At 44.0% G+C, this 13,446-nt stretch overlaps 1 protein-coding gene across 4 annotated transcripts in view; it reads right to left on the reverse strand.

Moving 5' to 3' along the window:
• Window positions 1-13,446, reverse strand: part of CRTAC1 (cartilage acidic protein 1) — a 537,130-nt gene that overhangs the window by 221,011 nt on the left and 302,673 nt on the right. For all 4 annotated transcript variants that reach the window (XM_066601101.1, XM_066601100.1, XM_066601103.1 and 1 more), the window contains one exon: window positions 2,771-2,907. In XM_066601101.1, coding sequence (XP_066457198.1) covers window positions 2,771-2,907 — 137 coding nt within the window. The remainder of the gene's footprint in view (window positions 1-2,770; window positions 2,908-13,446) is intronic.

Genomic DNA, 13,446 nt, shown 5'->3' on the forward strand with positions numbered 1-13,446 from the left:
GCCCGCGTCATTAAAAGGTTAATAACTTCAGACGGGTCGGTGATCCGGGGATTATTCCGATTGCCAGATTGGAGTCGGGGATTTTTTTCCCCCTATATGAGGAAAATTAGCTTCTACCTCATTAGGGTTTTTTACCTTCCTCTGGATCAACATTGGGGGGGTAATACGCTGAACTGGATGGACAGGGGTCTTTTTCCGGCCTTACATACTATGTGACTATATTGTGCAAAAGTAGTAAAAAAAAATTAAAAATTGGTATTGCCATAATCATATTGACCCGATGAATAACATTAACATATTATTTGTACTGCACAGTGCATGCTGTAAAAAAATGCTTCTTTTCAGTCATCTGCATGCTGAGAAACACACTAAAAAGTGATTAAAAAATCCCTTGTAGCCTAAGATGGTACCAATGGAAGCTACAACTCTTCCCACAAAAGCCAATGGCTGCAGTAATCATGTAGCCATTGGCTGCTGCGGTGGGTATGGCTGCCAGATAGTGTGGTTTTAAGGCCATTGACAGCTTTACCATAATCTTGCTAGAAGGTAACGCCGGTGGCATACTGTCATACTTTGACCTCTGTTTTGTGTTCATAATACAGAAATGTGTCCTGGCCTGGCTGTGGGCCTCCAGACCCAAACATCATAGGAATGTATGATGCTCAGCGTTTGAGTCAGGAGACCCACCGTCAGGCTGCGATGGGCATCTGTATTACGGATGCAAAATAGAGGCCAAAATACAGCAGTGTGTCACCGGCGTTATCGCCTCGCAAGATTATGGTAAAACTACAACTCCCAACACGTCCTCAATGTCTGGAACTGCCAGAGCATACTGGAATTTGTAGTTCTATCAACATCTCAACAGATGAAGAACCAACATTTTGATAGAACTACAACTCATAGTATGCCCTTGACAGTTGCAGACCGATGACATGCTGGGGGCTGGAGTAGGTTGTACTTGCTAGTAGTTTGTTACCTCCTAACCATCCTAAATCCGCTGACATTGTCCCCCTCCTCTCCTACCCCCTTTGCAGACTGCCGATGACTTGCAGGATGAAGGCCCGGCGATGGTCATGTGACTGTGATGTCTTTGCAGGTGCTTCATGCACTATACCATCAGTAATTGCATTGGGCCGGTATTATCAGTGCAGTTGTTACTCTCTAGTGAGTGCCGGCCCACGGACTGACTGACCCACCAGGAATCTGTCCGGCCTGGCAGATTACCAGCCCAGGCTGGGTAAATCCCTTTATAATATATGACTGAGGAGGTAAGGAGCCTCCTGCCACTCGGGACTGTAGGACAGCGTCCCAAATCTGGGACTGTCTTGCATGGCTGGGAGGCATGACTATAGGGCCACTGAAAGGGAGCGCAATTACCATTGGTATCATTTTGCTATCCAAGTCCACTTGAAACTAAATCTTCCACTTCTTTAGCCCACCAGGGAAGTTTTAAGTAGTATGAAATATTTTATCCAATTTATGTTGCCGAAACTTGGGTGCATCTTATAGTCAGGTGTGTCATAAATATATATAGTACTGGTGCATCTTGTCTCCACCACTAGTTTCCGGTTGGCCGGGCAGAATGACAGGGAACACCCATGTAACGCCCCCCCCCCCCCCCCGCTTAGGGTTAGTGTTAGGCTTAGGGATGTCTTAGGGTTAGTGTTAGGCTTAGGGATGTCTTAGGGTTAGTGTTAGTGTTAGGCGTAGGGATGTGCTCACCACCCCCTTGTGTGCTGTGCTGTCTGTCTCTACTGAAGACTAACAGCTGCTGTTCAGCTGGGGTCCACAGCAAGTGGTGGGGAGAGACAACGGGGCCGGCATAAGCTGTGGCGCCAGAGGGGATGACAGATACCTGCACTGATGGGTGGCAGTGATAGTGGGGTACAGAAGTGTAGTTCATCCGCCGCTTATGTACAGCCATCTTACAGCAGTGCCGGGGTAAGTGCCAGCGGCTCTATGCATGCAGGCATGTGATAGCGAGGCCGGCTTGAATGCCGGAGGTGGACGGGAGGACAGATTCTAGTGCCCATGGGTGGGCAGGGTGGAACACTAACAGCGCCGAAGCCGGCAAGGCAGAAGGGGGAGCAGGAGTCACAAAAAAATGCAGGAGGGAGCGGAGATGATGATAGCGTGGCACCTAAACTGACAGATGGCAAGTTGCCAGGGGAAACACTCACAGCGGGCACAGATGCTGAGATGGCAGGGCGGTGCAGGAACATTGCCAGAACCACCAGGAGAGGTGTGACCTAGTTTAGTGTCCATGAGACAATCCTAAATTATGCCTGTCACCTGCCCCTCCCCTATAACTCAAACTGGACAACCCATGTCTTCACCCCTGGTTCTGGTGGAGACAAGATGCACCAGTAGATATATATATATATATATATATATATATATATATATATATATATATATATATATATATATATATATATATATATATATATATATATATATATATATACATATACATATATATATATATATATATATATATATATATATATATATATATATATTACAAATAAAGGTAAATGCCAGAAAGCAATAAATTCTAGTTTTAGGCATAAGTATGGCACTGGAGAAATTTTACAAAGCAGTAAGCCCCTGGGGTAACATATAAAGCATTTTGCTAAGGACAGCTGATACCAGAAAGGAAACATGATGGGTAAGGTACAGTATTTTTTTACTCTATGCATTGAATTAACTAAAACAATTCTACCTATCCCATGTCCAATATGTCCAGAATCACAAGACCTCACCTTACCTTTCTATCAATGCAGGCCACTGAGCGTCCAGCGAACCGATTGGCGACTCCCCTGCGGATGTTGATGTCATCGCTGAGTATATCTTCCCAGCGTCCATTCCGAAACTTAAACAGCTTATCAGAGTAGGTGGCCATACCTGCAAGGCAAAAATTCCAAGATGAACATAGGGGTTGGGTATCAATGTGAATCAAAACATTTTTTTTAATGGTCACTTTAGTTGTTGTCCTGTTCACCATGTTCATAAATATAATGCACAAAAACCACAGCACACGCTGGAGAAGTCTCATATATGGACCAATGGCTGCCATCCATGCAGCCTGTGGAAACCCTTCATATGGCAGGTGACTGCAGGTCTGTCCTGCGGCAGGACTTCGTACAGATGTAGCAAAGTTTAACTTCACTGTCAACTTGTTAGGATAATTTTCTGTGTCACAGTATATTTGTCCTTTAAAATTGCTTTACAATAGCTTTGAGGAAATGCCAATAGCTATTCAATGGCTGAAGATGGGATACCATTATAGCAATGTTTAACTTGTTTGTGATAACTTTCTGAAAAAAGTTATCTTATCTTAAGCCATTAAACAATATTGTTCTGTTGTCTTAAAGAAACCTTAAAGAAACCTTTCATGCCCCAACAGCACCATAAACTAAGTTATAGTGCTGTTAGGGAAGTGACAAGGAGTCGGGTGATGACCCCCACCTGGGAACTCCATCAATTAACTGTTTTCCCGGCTAGTATGCATGTGCACTGCTCGTGGCCAGGCTTGCTATTACAGGCAAAGTTCCCATTGGAGTAAATACTTGTAATACCAAGCTTGGCCACTGCAATGGTAACAGAGCTGTCTGCTCCCTGTAAAAATTAGCTCAGTACAAGAGAGGACCAGCCCAGAAAACGGCTGAGCTGCTTGGATCACAGGCAAGAGACCCCCACTGATCTACTATTGTGTGAACGGTGTGCATCCTAGTGCAATGTATCCACAATTTCCTGAACTCTGTAACAGCGCAAACATTGTGTGTGTGGTGAATCATAGGCATTTGACTGAGAAAGCCAGATTTGATCGCATGAACGGATGAGTTAGTGACCTGTGTTCGGACTATGATGAATGTAGGATGTGTGATGCAGATATTGACTGGGGATAGAAGTGTCCTTCTGCATGGGACTTTACTTGTTTGTGATGTGGATGAGAAGACTGGAGTTTGAACGAAAGTGTGAAGAAAGACGCAATCGGCCAGTATCAAAGGGGTGGAGCTAGATGATGTAAAAGTACGTAATGGGAGGGGTTGAGAATCTTGAGCAGCTAGTAAAAGTTTTTTGTTTCCTCAAATTTGATGAGACATTGCAGGCAGGATCAGATTAATAATGAATTTGCTTGAAGAATGTCACATTTCAAATATTAATAGTTGTTTGTAGATTATTCTGCCCTGATGTAATTCATGTCTCTGTTATTGGCACTGATATCTTACAAGCCTTATCTGCATCCATCAAATTCTCACCAGATGGATCGGTACGGGTTGAGACCTCAGGTGACAGTTCAGAAGAGTTTTGTAAACTAACTGTTCTCTTGGTGGATCCGGCTCATGTGTTTCTCCTGTCAGTCGCTAAAAAAAAAAAAAACCCTAGTTTTCCACAGGTCCTGACAAATAGTAGGCCACTTCCAAGACAGACATAGGGAAATTGAACCACGGCCACTTGGATACTACTCCATGAGGTTGGATCCAGTGGCTTAAGGAGCTCCCTCATGTGTTTGTGCGGTGGCAGCAGTGCAGGCAATGGTTGACAAACCTTCTGAGTTGGTATTGGACTACACCGCCCCATTCCTTAGTGGTCCTCACCCCTCATGTCATTCGGAGCATACTCACGCAAGTGCAACCCAAGCACTTATCTCTGGCCTGTCAGATCCAGCTACAATGTGCTCTTTTCAACCTGGCTACTCTTCTTTTAATTGAGTATCCTGGTTCAGAGGGGAGAGGAGAAGGCATAGGTGATCTAGGTATTGCAGATCAGCTATTTTTAAATTGTTTGCAACAAGGTTCTGATCTATGTGAAATAGAATATCAGCATGATTGTTTAGCAGTGATGCAACAAGAAAATGTAAGTTTTAAGAGGTTACTGAAGCCCCTGCTAACAATGCATATTTTGAGTTGTTTTTTATAGATGGTCCCAGGGTGAGGATGGACGACTCCACACCGGATATGCAGTGGTCACACAACAAGATGTCCTAAAAGCAGAATGCCTCCGCATGTCTCAGCACAAGAAGCGGAACTGAGGGCCCTCACTGAGACGTGTAGAGTGGCGAGAGGTAAGACGGCAAACATTTACACTGACTCCCGGTATGCATTTGGCATAGCTCATGATTACGGCCCAATATGGAAAGCCAGACAGTTTTTTACCTCAGCAGGACAGCCAATTAAGAATGGTGCAGCGGTGCAGAGTCTCATGGAAGCCCTACTTCTACCTAACAAAGTGGAAAGCTCACACCGATTCCTACACCGGAGAAGCAAGAGGCAATGCCATCACAGACCACACAGCAAAGGCAGCGGCCCTCAAGCCATGGAAGAAAAGAAGAAAAGAAGAATTTGACTAAACTTTGGACATTGACTAAACTTTGGACATTGACTAAACTTGGGACATTGACTAAACTTTGGACTTTGATAAAAACTTTGGACTTTGATAAAAACTTTGGACTTTGATAAAAACTTTGGACTTTGATATGCTAAAGACTTTACAGTCACAAGCCAGCAAGGAAGGAAAAGACAAATGGACTTAATATGGGAGCAGCAGAACAGGGCGGCGTATGGTGAACAGTCAACAGAACTTGCCTACCACGGTCCCTGTGCCCCATGATGGCCCAACTGACGCACGGAAAGACGCACCTCCCAAAGCAGCAATGATGTCAACGCTTGAGCAAGGACGGGTGGCTCCTGGGTTTTCTGTAGCTGCTGCATCATTTGTCCAGTTTTGCATGATCTTTGCCATAAGCAACAGGGCAGAAGTAAATTTGCCACATAACGCTTGCCTAGACCACTCTACCCATTTCAGGGATTGCCAATTGGCTACATTCAGCTCCCACTTGTTGGGAAGTATGAATATGTGCTTGTTGTTGTTGATTTCTTTTCAGGTTGGAGACCTACCCTGTTACCAAAGTAAATAAGCAGGTAACCGCACAGAAGCTCATGAATGAGGTAATCTGCAGATACGGGGTACCGGAAGTGATTAAGTCAAACAAAGGTACACACTTCACAGGTGAAATAATGCAATACATCATGTCTGCTTTGGGTATATTCTAGGCTTTTCACACACCTACCGTCCACGGAGTAGTGGGAAAGTAGATCCATGGGCAATGAAGGAAACGGGCAAATCTTGAATTGAGTGTCTTCCATTAGTTTTTCTTTTTCTCCGGAGGATACATGCCACAGTAGCCAAGTTTGGGAAATGATTCTCTTGTTAATTTTGTCATAGGTCTCTCCAAGGAATTGTCAATAATGCATTCTGTGATCTCTGCTTTTCTCTCAGGTCCTACAGACGAGCGTCACAATCTGAAACCAGGTGGCAGGTTTGATCCACATGTGTATATATATAGATGCAATCAGAGTGCCAAGGGGGGGGTGCCAGATGAGTTTAAAGCCAGGGATCAAGTTAAGGCCGGATTTGAGTCCCTGTTTGGAATAGTAACCATCAATAAGAATGTTTGTATATATATTACAACCAGCAGGGGTTCGTGAGCTATACAAGAGATGCACTTTAGGGGCTTGCTGATCAGTTGGGCCCCACGGCCACCATGGCTTTCCGGAACCGAGTGGCTTTGGATATGATGCTAGCCGAGAAAGGTGGTGTTTGTAAAATGATTGGTGAAACTTGCTGTACGAATATTCCAGATAACACAGGGCCCACAGGTAAAGTGACAATCGCAATAAAGAAATTGGCCACATTGTCAGAAGAGCTGAAGCATAACTCTGGGATAACTAACCCCTGGGATGAGTGGTTTGCATGGACCGGACAATGGAAACAATTCTTAATGCAGATAGGAATAGGGATTCTGGTTACTCTTATCATACTTCTGCTACTTTCTGTCTGTATTGTACCCTGCATAAAACGCTCCTGTGCTAAGCTTACAGATCAGATGGTACCTGTCGCCCCCGTATACGTAAATGTAGAGACCCCAGGCTATATGCCTATGATACAACAGAGCGATTTGTCCCCTTATGGATCTGTCTCAGCAGAAGCAGGGGTGACCACTCTAGTTTCAGAGCCATTAGAATAAAATAGCATGTGTGTTGTAGATCCCTTCTGTGTCTATTAGGTCTTCGCGTTTAGTTAGTTAGGATTAGTTGTCGGGGAAGGGATTAGCCCTTGGACAGCTGACCAACAATGATAGGTAGGGCATAGATCATAAACTAGAGATAGGGAAAGCAAACCTTACCCCGCCCAGTAGAGGTTAGAAGGTATTGTTTATTTTGAGACAGTTTCTAGGGGGATTTGAGAAGGTACAGGTCCATAAAATGGAAGAATCTGTCTCAAAATGGCCGCTAGATACAAAATGGAGCATTACAAGATGTAAATAAGCTTGTGCGTAGTGAAACAATAATTCAAGCAGAAATAACTTTACAGCAGGGTATTCGGTGCAATGTCTAATGATTTGTTTTTATTCTTCCGAGAGCCAAGCCTGAAAAAAATCGTTATCAGAAGAAACCCTCCCACGCCCTGAGCTCTGGGAAAAGAATGAATCGTGCTAATAAGATGCTGCAACCATCCAAACTCACAAGGGAGGAATAATCATTTGAAGGACATTTCACATATTTATTCTCACTGCGCTGATTGTTGAACAAAGCACAATTCTTGATGTTTTTCTAACCCAATAAGATTAAAGCCGTGACTAATGACGTATTCCTTTCCTGTATTGAGAAACGCTATGAAAAGTTAATAAAGATTCAGTGTACGCGCCTTAAGCAGAGTGGGCTGTATACTTGCCGCGGCTCATCTCTACATATCTGTGGGATCTAAAAACTATAAACCATATAGTTTTTGGCCTCCCTGATGCATCCAGGTATGAACTAATTTGGAACCCAAGGCTTGAAAGGTTAATGTGACCGGTCATGTGTAACGGTCCTTAACACTATTAATGACCTACCTATACTGCAGATAGGCCATCAATAGTTTACAACTGGACAAACCCTTTAAATTCTGCTTCCCACAGAAGAAGTCAAGTCAAATCTTGCTACATCTTTAGGATGCCTGCAATACTGATGCTTTGCAGTGTATACGTTATCAAAAGATCGCTAGTTCAAGTCCACTACGAACACTATTAAAAAAAGTAAAAAACTAAGCTTATGAAATTATTATTAAAAACAGAGGTTTAGAAAAGCCTTTTCCCATATTTAAGGTAGAAAAAAGAATGAACAGAAACAAAAAAAACATTTGGTATCACAGCATCTGTAATGCCAAATTTGTTCTTTATGGTCACCCCATCTTCAAGGAAAAAAAAATAACAATCAGAGATGAAAAACTCACATTTACCCCAAAACAGTACGAATAAAAACTACAAGTTATGACACAAAAAAACAGTCTTCACACAACCCCATTGATGGAAAAATTAAAAAGTTATGGTGGTCAGAAGATAGCGACTATAAGCTGTTCTTTTCTTTTAAAAAATATTTATCTTCTAAAAGTACAGTAATGCAACAAAAAAAAACTACAAATTTGGTATAGCTATATTTGTACTGACCTACAGAATAAAGTTAACATGTCATTTTGCCACACTGTATACACCATAAAAACAAGGGTGATCAATGAGTGGAACAGGTTGCCATGGGAGGTGGTGAGTTCTCCTGCAATGGAAGTGTTCTAACAAAGGCTGGACAGACATCTGTCTGGGATGATTTAGTGATCCTGCACTGAGCAGGGGGTTGGACCCGATGACCCTGGAGGTCCCTTCCAACTCTACCATTCTAGGATTCTATGAAGGAGGAACAAACAAAAATGAAAATATGAAAAACGATTGTGTCCTGAATGAGTTAATCTTCTTGTATCTATTGCTATGATAAGCAGGCAAATGTGAAGCTCGAGGCTCGGGTCTTTGAACGTCCGAGCTCATTGATTCTTCAGATTAACAACCGATCAGTAAAATCATGTAGCTGTATTGATCTGTGTGAATAACAGCTTTGGCCTATACGCTCCACAGCACCGTCCTGTCCGGGCCGCCCGCGCTTACAAGTTTTACAATGTGGCTTCTATGGGAATCTATAATTGAGACAACTTCTTATACAAGATAAAGCATGTTATCTATCAGTCGGTGGATATAAAGTTGTGGTTACATACCTGCAAGGTAAAAATCTCATCAAAGTAATGGGCCTAATTCTGCCCATTGTGTAACACTCTGCTATACTGAGCAAACCCACTGACTATCACATATGGTTTATCATACCCAGTGATGGGTTTATTAACTCTATCTTGAACATACTGCATATACTTCTAGGCAATGCAGTTTGCAGAAAGGCTATAGAATCCTTTGTTCATGAAAGAGCAGCACATAGATATCTTACCGGTTTCCGGCCGAGAAAATCATGCAAGATTTGTGCATTGCAAGATGCACAAATATGAGCCCCATTCCTTTGCAAGGGGTCATACACATGACTGATGTTTTCCTGCATGGCATTGCCATGCTATGCAGGAAAGAAATCGTGGCATGTTCTATCATGCTGAGTGCTCTCGCATTGCAGCCCCATTGTTTTCAACTGGTCAGGCAACAGCAGCTCCAGCCCCATTGAAAGCAATGGGGAACTCTGCGATCCTCTGCCACGACTTGACAGCCATGCCTAAGGATCCCTGCATCCCCGAAAGTGCCTCATATCCAAGGGGCTTTCACATGGAGTGGAGAGCAATATGGGGCTGTGATTCCCGGCCCAATATTGCGCTCGCCCATGTGTGGCTAGCCTAATTCCTTGCAGAAAGCAATTACGCATTTATCTGTTTTTTGTTTTTTTTTGGGGGGGGGGGTCGCACTGAGTTTTCATTTTCATACATTTAGAAAACCTCATACTTGCATTGCCTCCATTGAGATCCCTGGCTTTGCAGTGTTCTCATCACTTATCAGCTGGTCTATCTCATGAAGGAGCACAAGCTCAGCTCTCCATCCCCTCTCCTCTGTCAGAGGCTGTGTAACGTAACCACACCCACTCGATACTACACAGATATCTTTCTATTTACTATTTCCTAGTGGGGGAGAGAGTGGTGGTGGAACAGATACTAGCACAGTGTAGTTAATTACAATACAATGCTATCTCTAGCTGAAATGGCAAGGTGGTGGAAGATGAGCTCTGAGCCTAATTGTACTATGGGCAGGTGGGTGGGGGGCAGATGATGTGGATGAAGAGTATGGCAGAGCATGACAAAACAGTAGTACTACAAGGTGCAGGATGCTAGGGCATGGGGGCTGGTGAGATAATCATCTCCCCACATTTCCCAACAAAGACATACAGCCAGGATTGGACTGGGACTAGAAAGCGGCCCTGGCACACCCTACATACAATATCTATATCTATCTATCTATCTATCTATCTATCTATCTATCTCATATCTATCTTTTGCAGGAAAATAATGCACAATGCAATATTGTGCAAAATTTAAGTTTGCATCATCATGCCCCTAACTAAATCCTTTAAGCAGTTATTCCACCAAAAACACAGGATAGGTGATTGATGTTTGATCAGTGGGAGTCTGACCACTGTGGCAGCTAGAGATCATGGTAACGGGACACCCTAATTCCCCTGGGAAAATGTGTTGGTGGTGCCTATTTCTGAGCACCGCTCCATTCACTTCTATACAACTCAGGGAGATAGCCAGTGAATCTCAATCTGTTCCCCCAGGAGACTCTGAGTGTGCTGATTTTGTGCCATTCCCTTGCTAAGTCTACCGTTGACCTTGGGCTATATGAAGATTGTGGACCCCCATCAATCTAATGCTTTAAAATCATCTTACACTTACTACATAGATGCAAAACCAAGTTTTACTACATAAAGGTAGCAGAGCCAAGTTTACAGGTACCAGAACTAAACCTACTCCATACATACAGTACCAGAACTAAGCTTACTACAAAGATACAAGTACCAGAGCCAGCTTACATTTGCTTATGGCAGGAAAAAAAATACCAAGCCATATTTTAACAACAACAGCTACAAAAATAAAAGAAGACATGGATTGATCAGAAGCAGCACATAGTTGACATTCACCTCTGTCCCTTTATTTAGTAGTACACCTGGTTAAATTTGAACAGATGGTAAAAATCAAGCCTAAGTTACACTCTTAAAAAATCCCCCCCCCCCCTCCTCCCCCCAGGTTCTTCATCTTCCGATTTTTATTCCAGAAATGACATTGAGTTGGAAGCCTGCATAGTCTGTCAGAAAATGGAGGCGAAGCGCGTCAGGAATCTTGCCCGCCTACATTCACAGTAAACAGGCAGTCGTTCAAAGATGAGGTTCCAGGAGTACACTTCCACAGGTATGGGATAATTGAGCTGGCTGGGTGTGGAGTTTTCCAACCAGCTAACCCCCCTGGTCTGCTGCACATATATACCAGCTCCTTTATTTAGAGGATGCTGGTTTCCCAATACCGTAGTGTTTACAGTTATGGATGTTGTTGTGTAGGTGTGAACGCTGTCATGTTCTGTGTGTCTGTGCAGGTGGCCGGACAGGAGGTGAACAGGCATGTCCAGGGTGTATTGGTGTGAACAGCGACTTGTTCTGTGTGTCTATGCTGGTGGCTGGACATTATGTGTGAACAGTCCTGTTCAGGGTGCATGATGTTCTGTGTGGAATGCAATTCCCGGGTGTTGGTGTGAACTGCATTCTGTCCTGCTTGGGTCCTTACCATCTAGGGTGCGGCAGGCAGGATTCATAGTAAGTTGTCTTGTAGAGTAGGGATCCGCAAGACAACGAGAAACCTTGTCACAAGCTCGCAGGCTTAAGTGTCAATACCTCATACATTCTGTAGTAATTCCAACTATCTTTGCGTGCTGGTATGTTTGTTGAATGCCTCAGGCATTTGTCAGTCATGGTTTATGTCTGTCTGCGAGCTCCGTTTGCAGGCTACCTATTCAGTTCAAGTTGGAGGTAGTAGTTGGATCAGATTGGAACCTCTACCCTGGGTGAAAGCATATACATTCAGTTAAGTGTTGCTTTTTTTTCCTTTTCCTTTCTTTGTTTTTACAGTTATTTTGCGGTGTTTTGTACATCCCTCCAGGTGCCTTCAGGTGCCTTCTCAGGAAAAGTCAGGTCCCAGGTGAAGGATGTGGGGCCATTCTCATCAGGACGCTAACTCCGCGTTCAGGCAAGGGTTCCCCATTTCCCTGATTAGTTAAGAACATGATTCTCAATCTTCTGTTGCCTTGAGTGGTGTGACTACCCTAACTGGATATAATGAGTCTGTGTTCGGTCTGTGAAACAGACGGACAGGTCACAGATGGGAAATACATCAGTCTGAATGGGCCTTAAGTGGGTTGCTGGCCACTAATCAGTTCAGCAGTCCACAAATCAGCCCTGATGGACTGGTTAGTCGTCTGATGACCACTATCAGTCCCTGACAGTAACTCACATATCGGAAGATACAGGAGGAAGCTGTTGAGGTCTTGCGGGCGGGAGTCAGAACATGAAGAAGAGAGGAGCCTGAGGATGAGAGCAATGCAGGCAGCCAGTGGATGGAAGTAAATTAACAGCAGTGCTATGGGGCAACATGGGAGACAGAAGCAGCATTAAGCTTCACCTGCATCTGGCATCCTGATGTCAGTTGTCAGGACACCACAGCACACCGTTAGCAGGCCATCTAGAGGCACTCCGTAGGGACAGCAATCGACATTTAGGCAGCCAACTGGGAATCTGCCCAGCCTGGCAGATTGTTAGTCCAGGTCTGCTTGTAGCCATATGCACTGAATAATTATGAGCCGGATAGAAATTCTGCAGACTGCCTAGGACGGCAGGACAGTGGTTAGAAATCAGGACTGTCCCATCGGATCCAGGACAGTTGGGAGATCTGCAGTTGACCATGGTGGCTCTTTTCAATGATTATTCAGGCAACTATCGTCCCGTGTAATGACACCTTAAATGCTCACCCGATTGAGCCACCCATCAGATGGTGATTGGATACCTGAGTCCTATCTTGTTTGTTCCACCTGTGCAATGGTGGTTCATGTACTGTTTGTTCTCCATCTGTTGGTTGGCAGAATCCCTTCCGTTCATATAGTTGTTGCACGCCTTATTCATGTCCTGTTCTGAGTTCTTTCAATCTGATGGGTTGTTGGACACATTACTATGTCCTGTCTTGAGTCCCCTCCATCCATATGGTTGTCGGACACCTGAGACTAGCCCTGTCTGTTTCTACAATTCTATCTGTATGGTTGTATCCTGTCCTGGTTTTTTGTCCAGGGTGCTAGTCGATTCTTGTCAGCTGTGTGCCTTTTCCTAGCCTTGTTTGCATTTTCATCTGCTATATATCTTTCCCTATCTTCCATCTAGGGACAGGCTAAGCCCCCTAGGCTCGAGACGTGGGGATGTCCCGATAAGGACAATCACCCTACTTTTGCACATGGTCCACCAAGCCACTGTTAATTAGGGATAATATTCCCATTTCGGTGCGTTGCTGTTTTCCTCCTTTGGTGACATTATATCAAACTACTAACGACCACTT

This window comes from Eleutherodactylus coqui, chromosome 4 (genome assembly GCF_035609145.1).
Source record: "Eleutherodactylus coqui strain aEleCoq1 chromosome 4, aEleCoq1.hap1, whole genome shotgun sequence".
Classification (NCBI taxonomy): domain Eukaryota; kingdom Metazoa; phylum Chordata; class Amphibia; order Anura; family Eleutherodactylidae; genus Eleutherodactylus; species Eleutherodactylus coqui.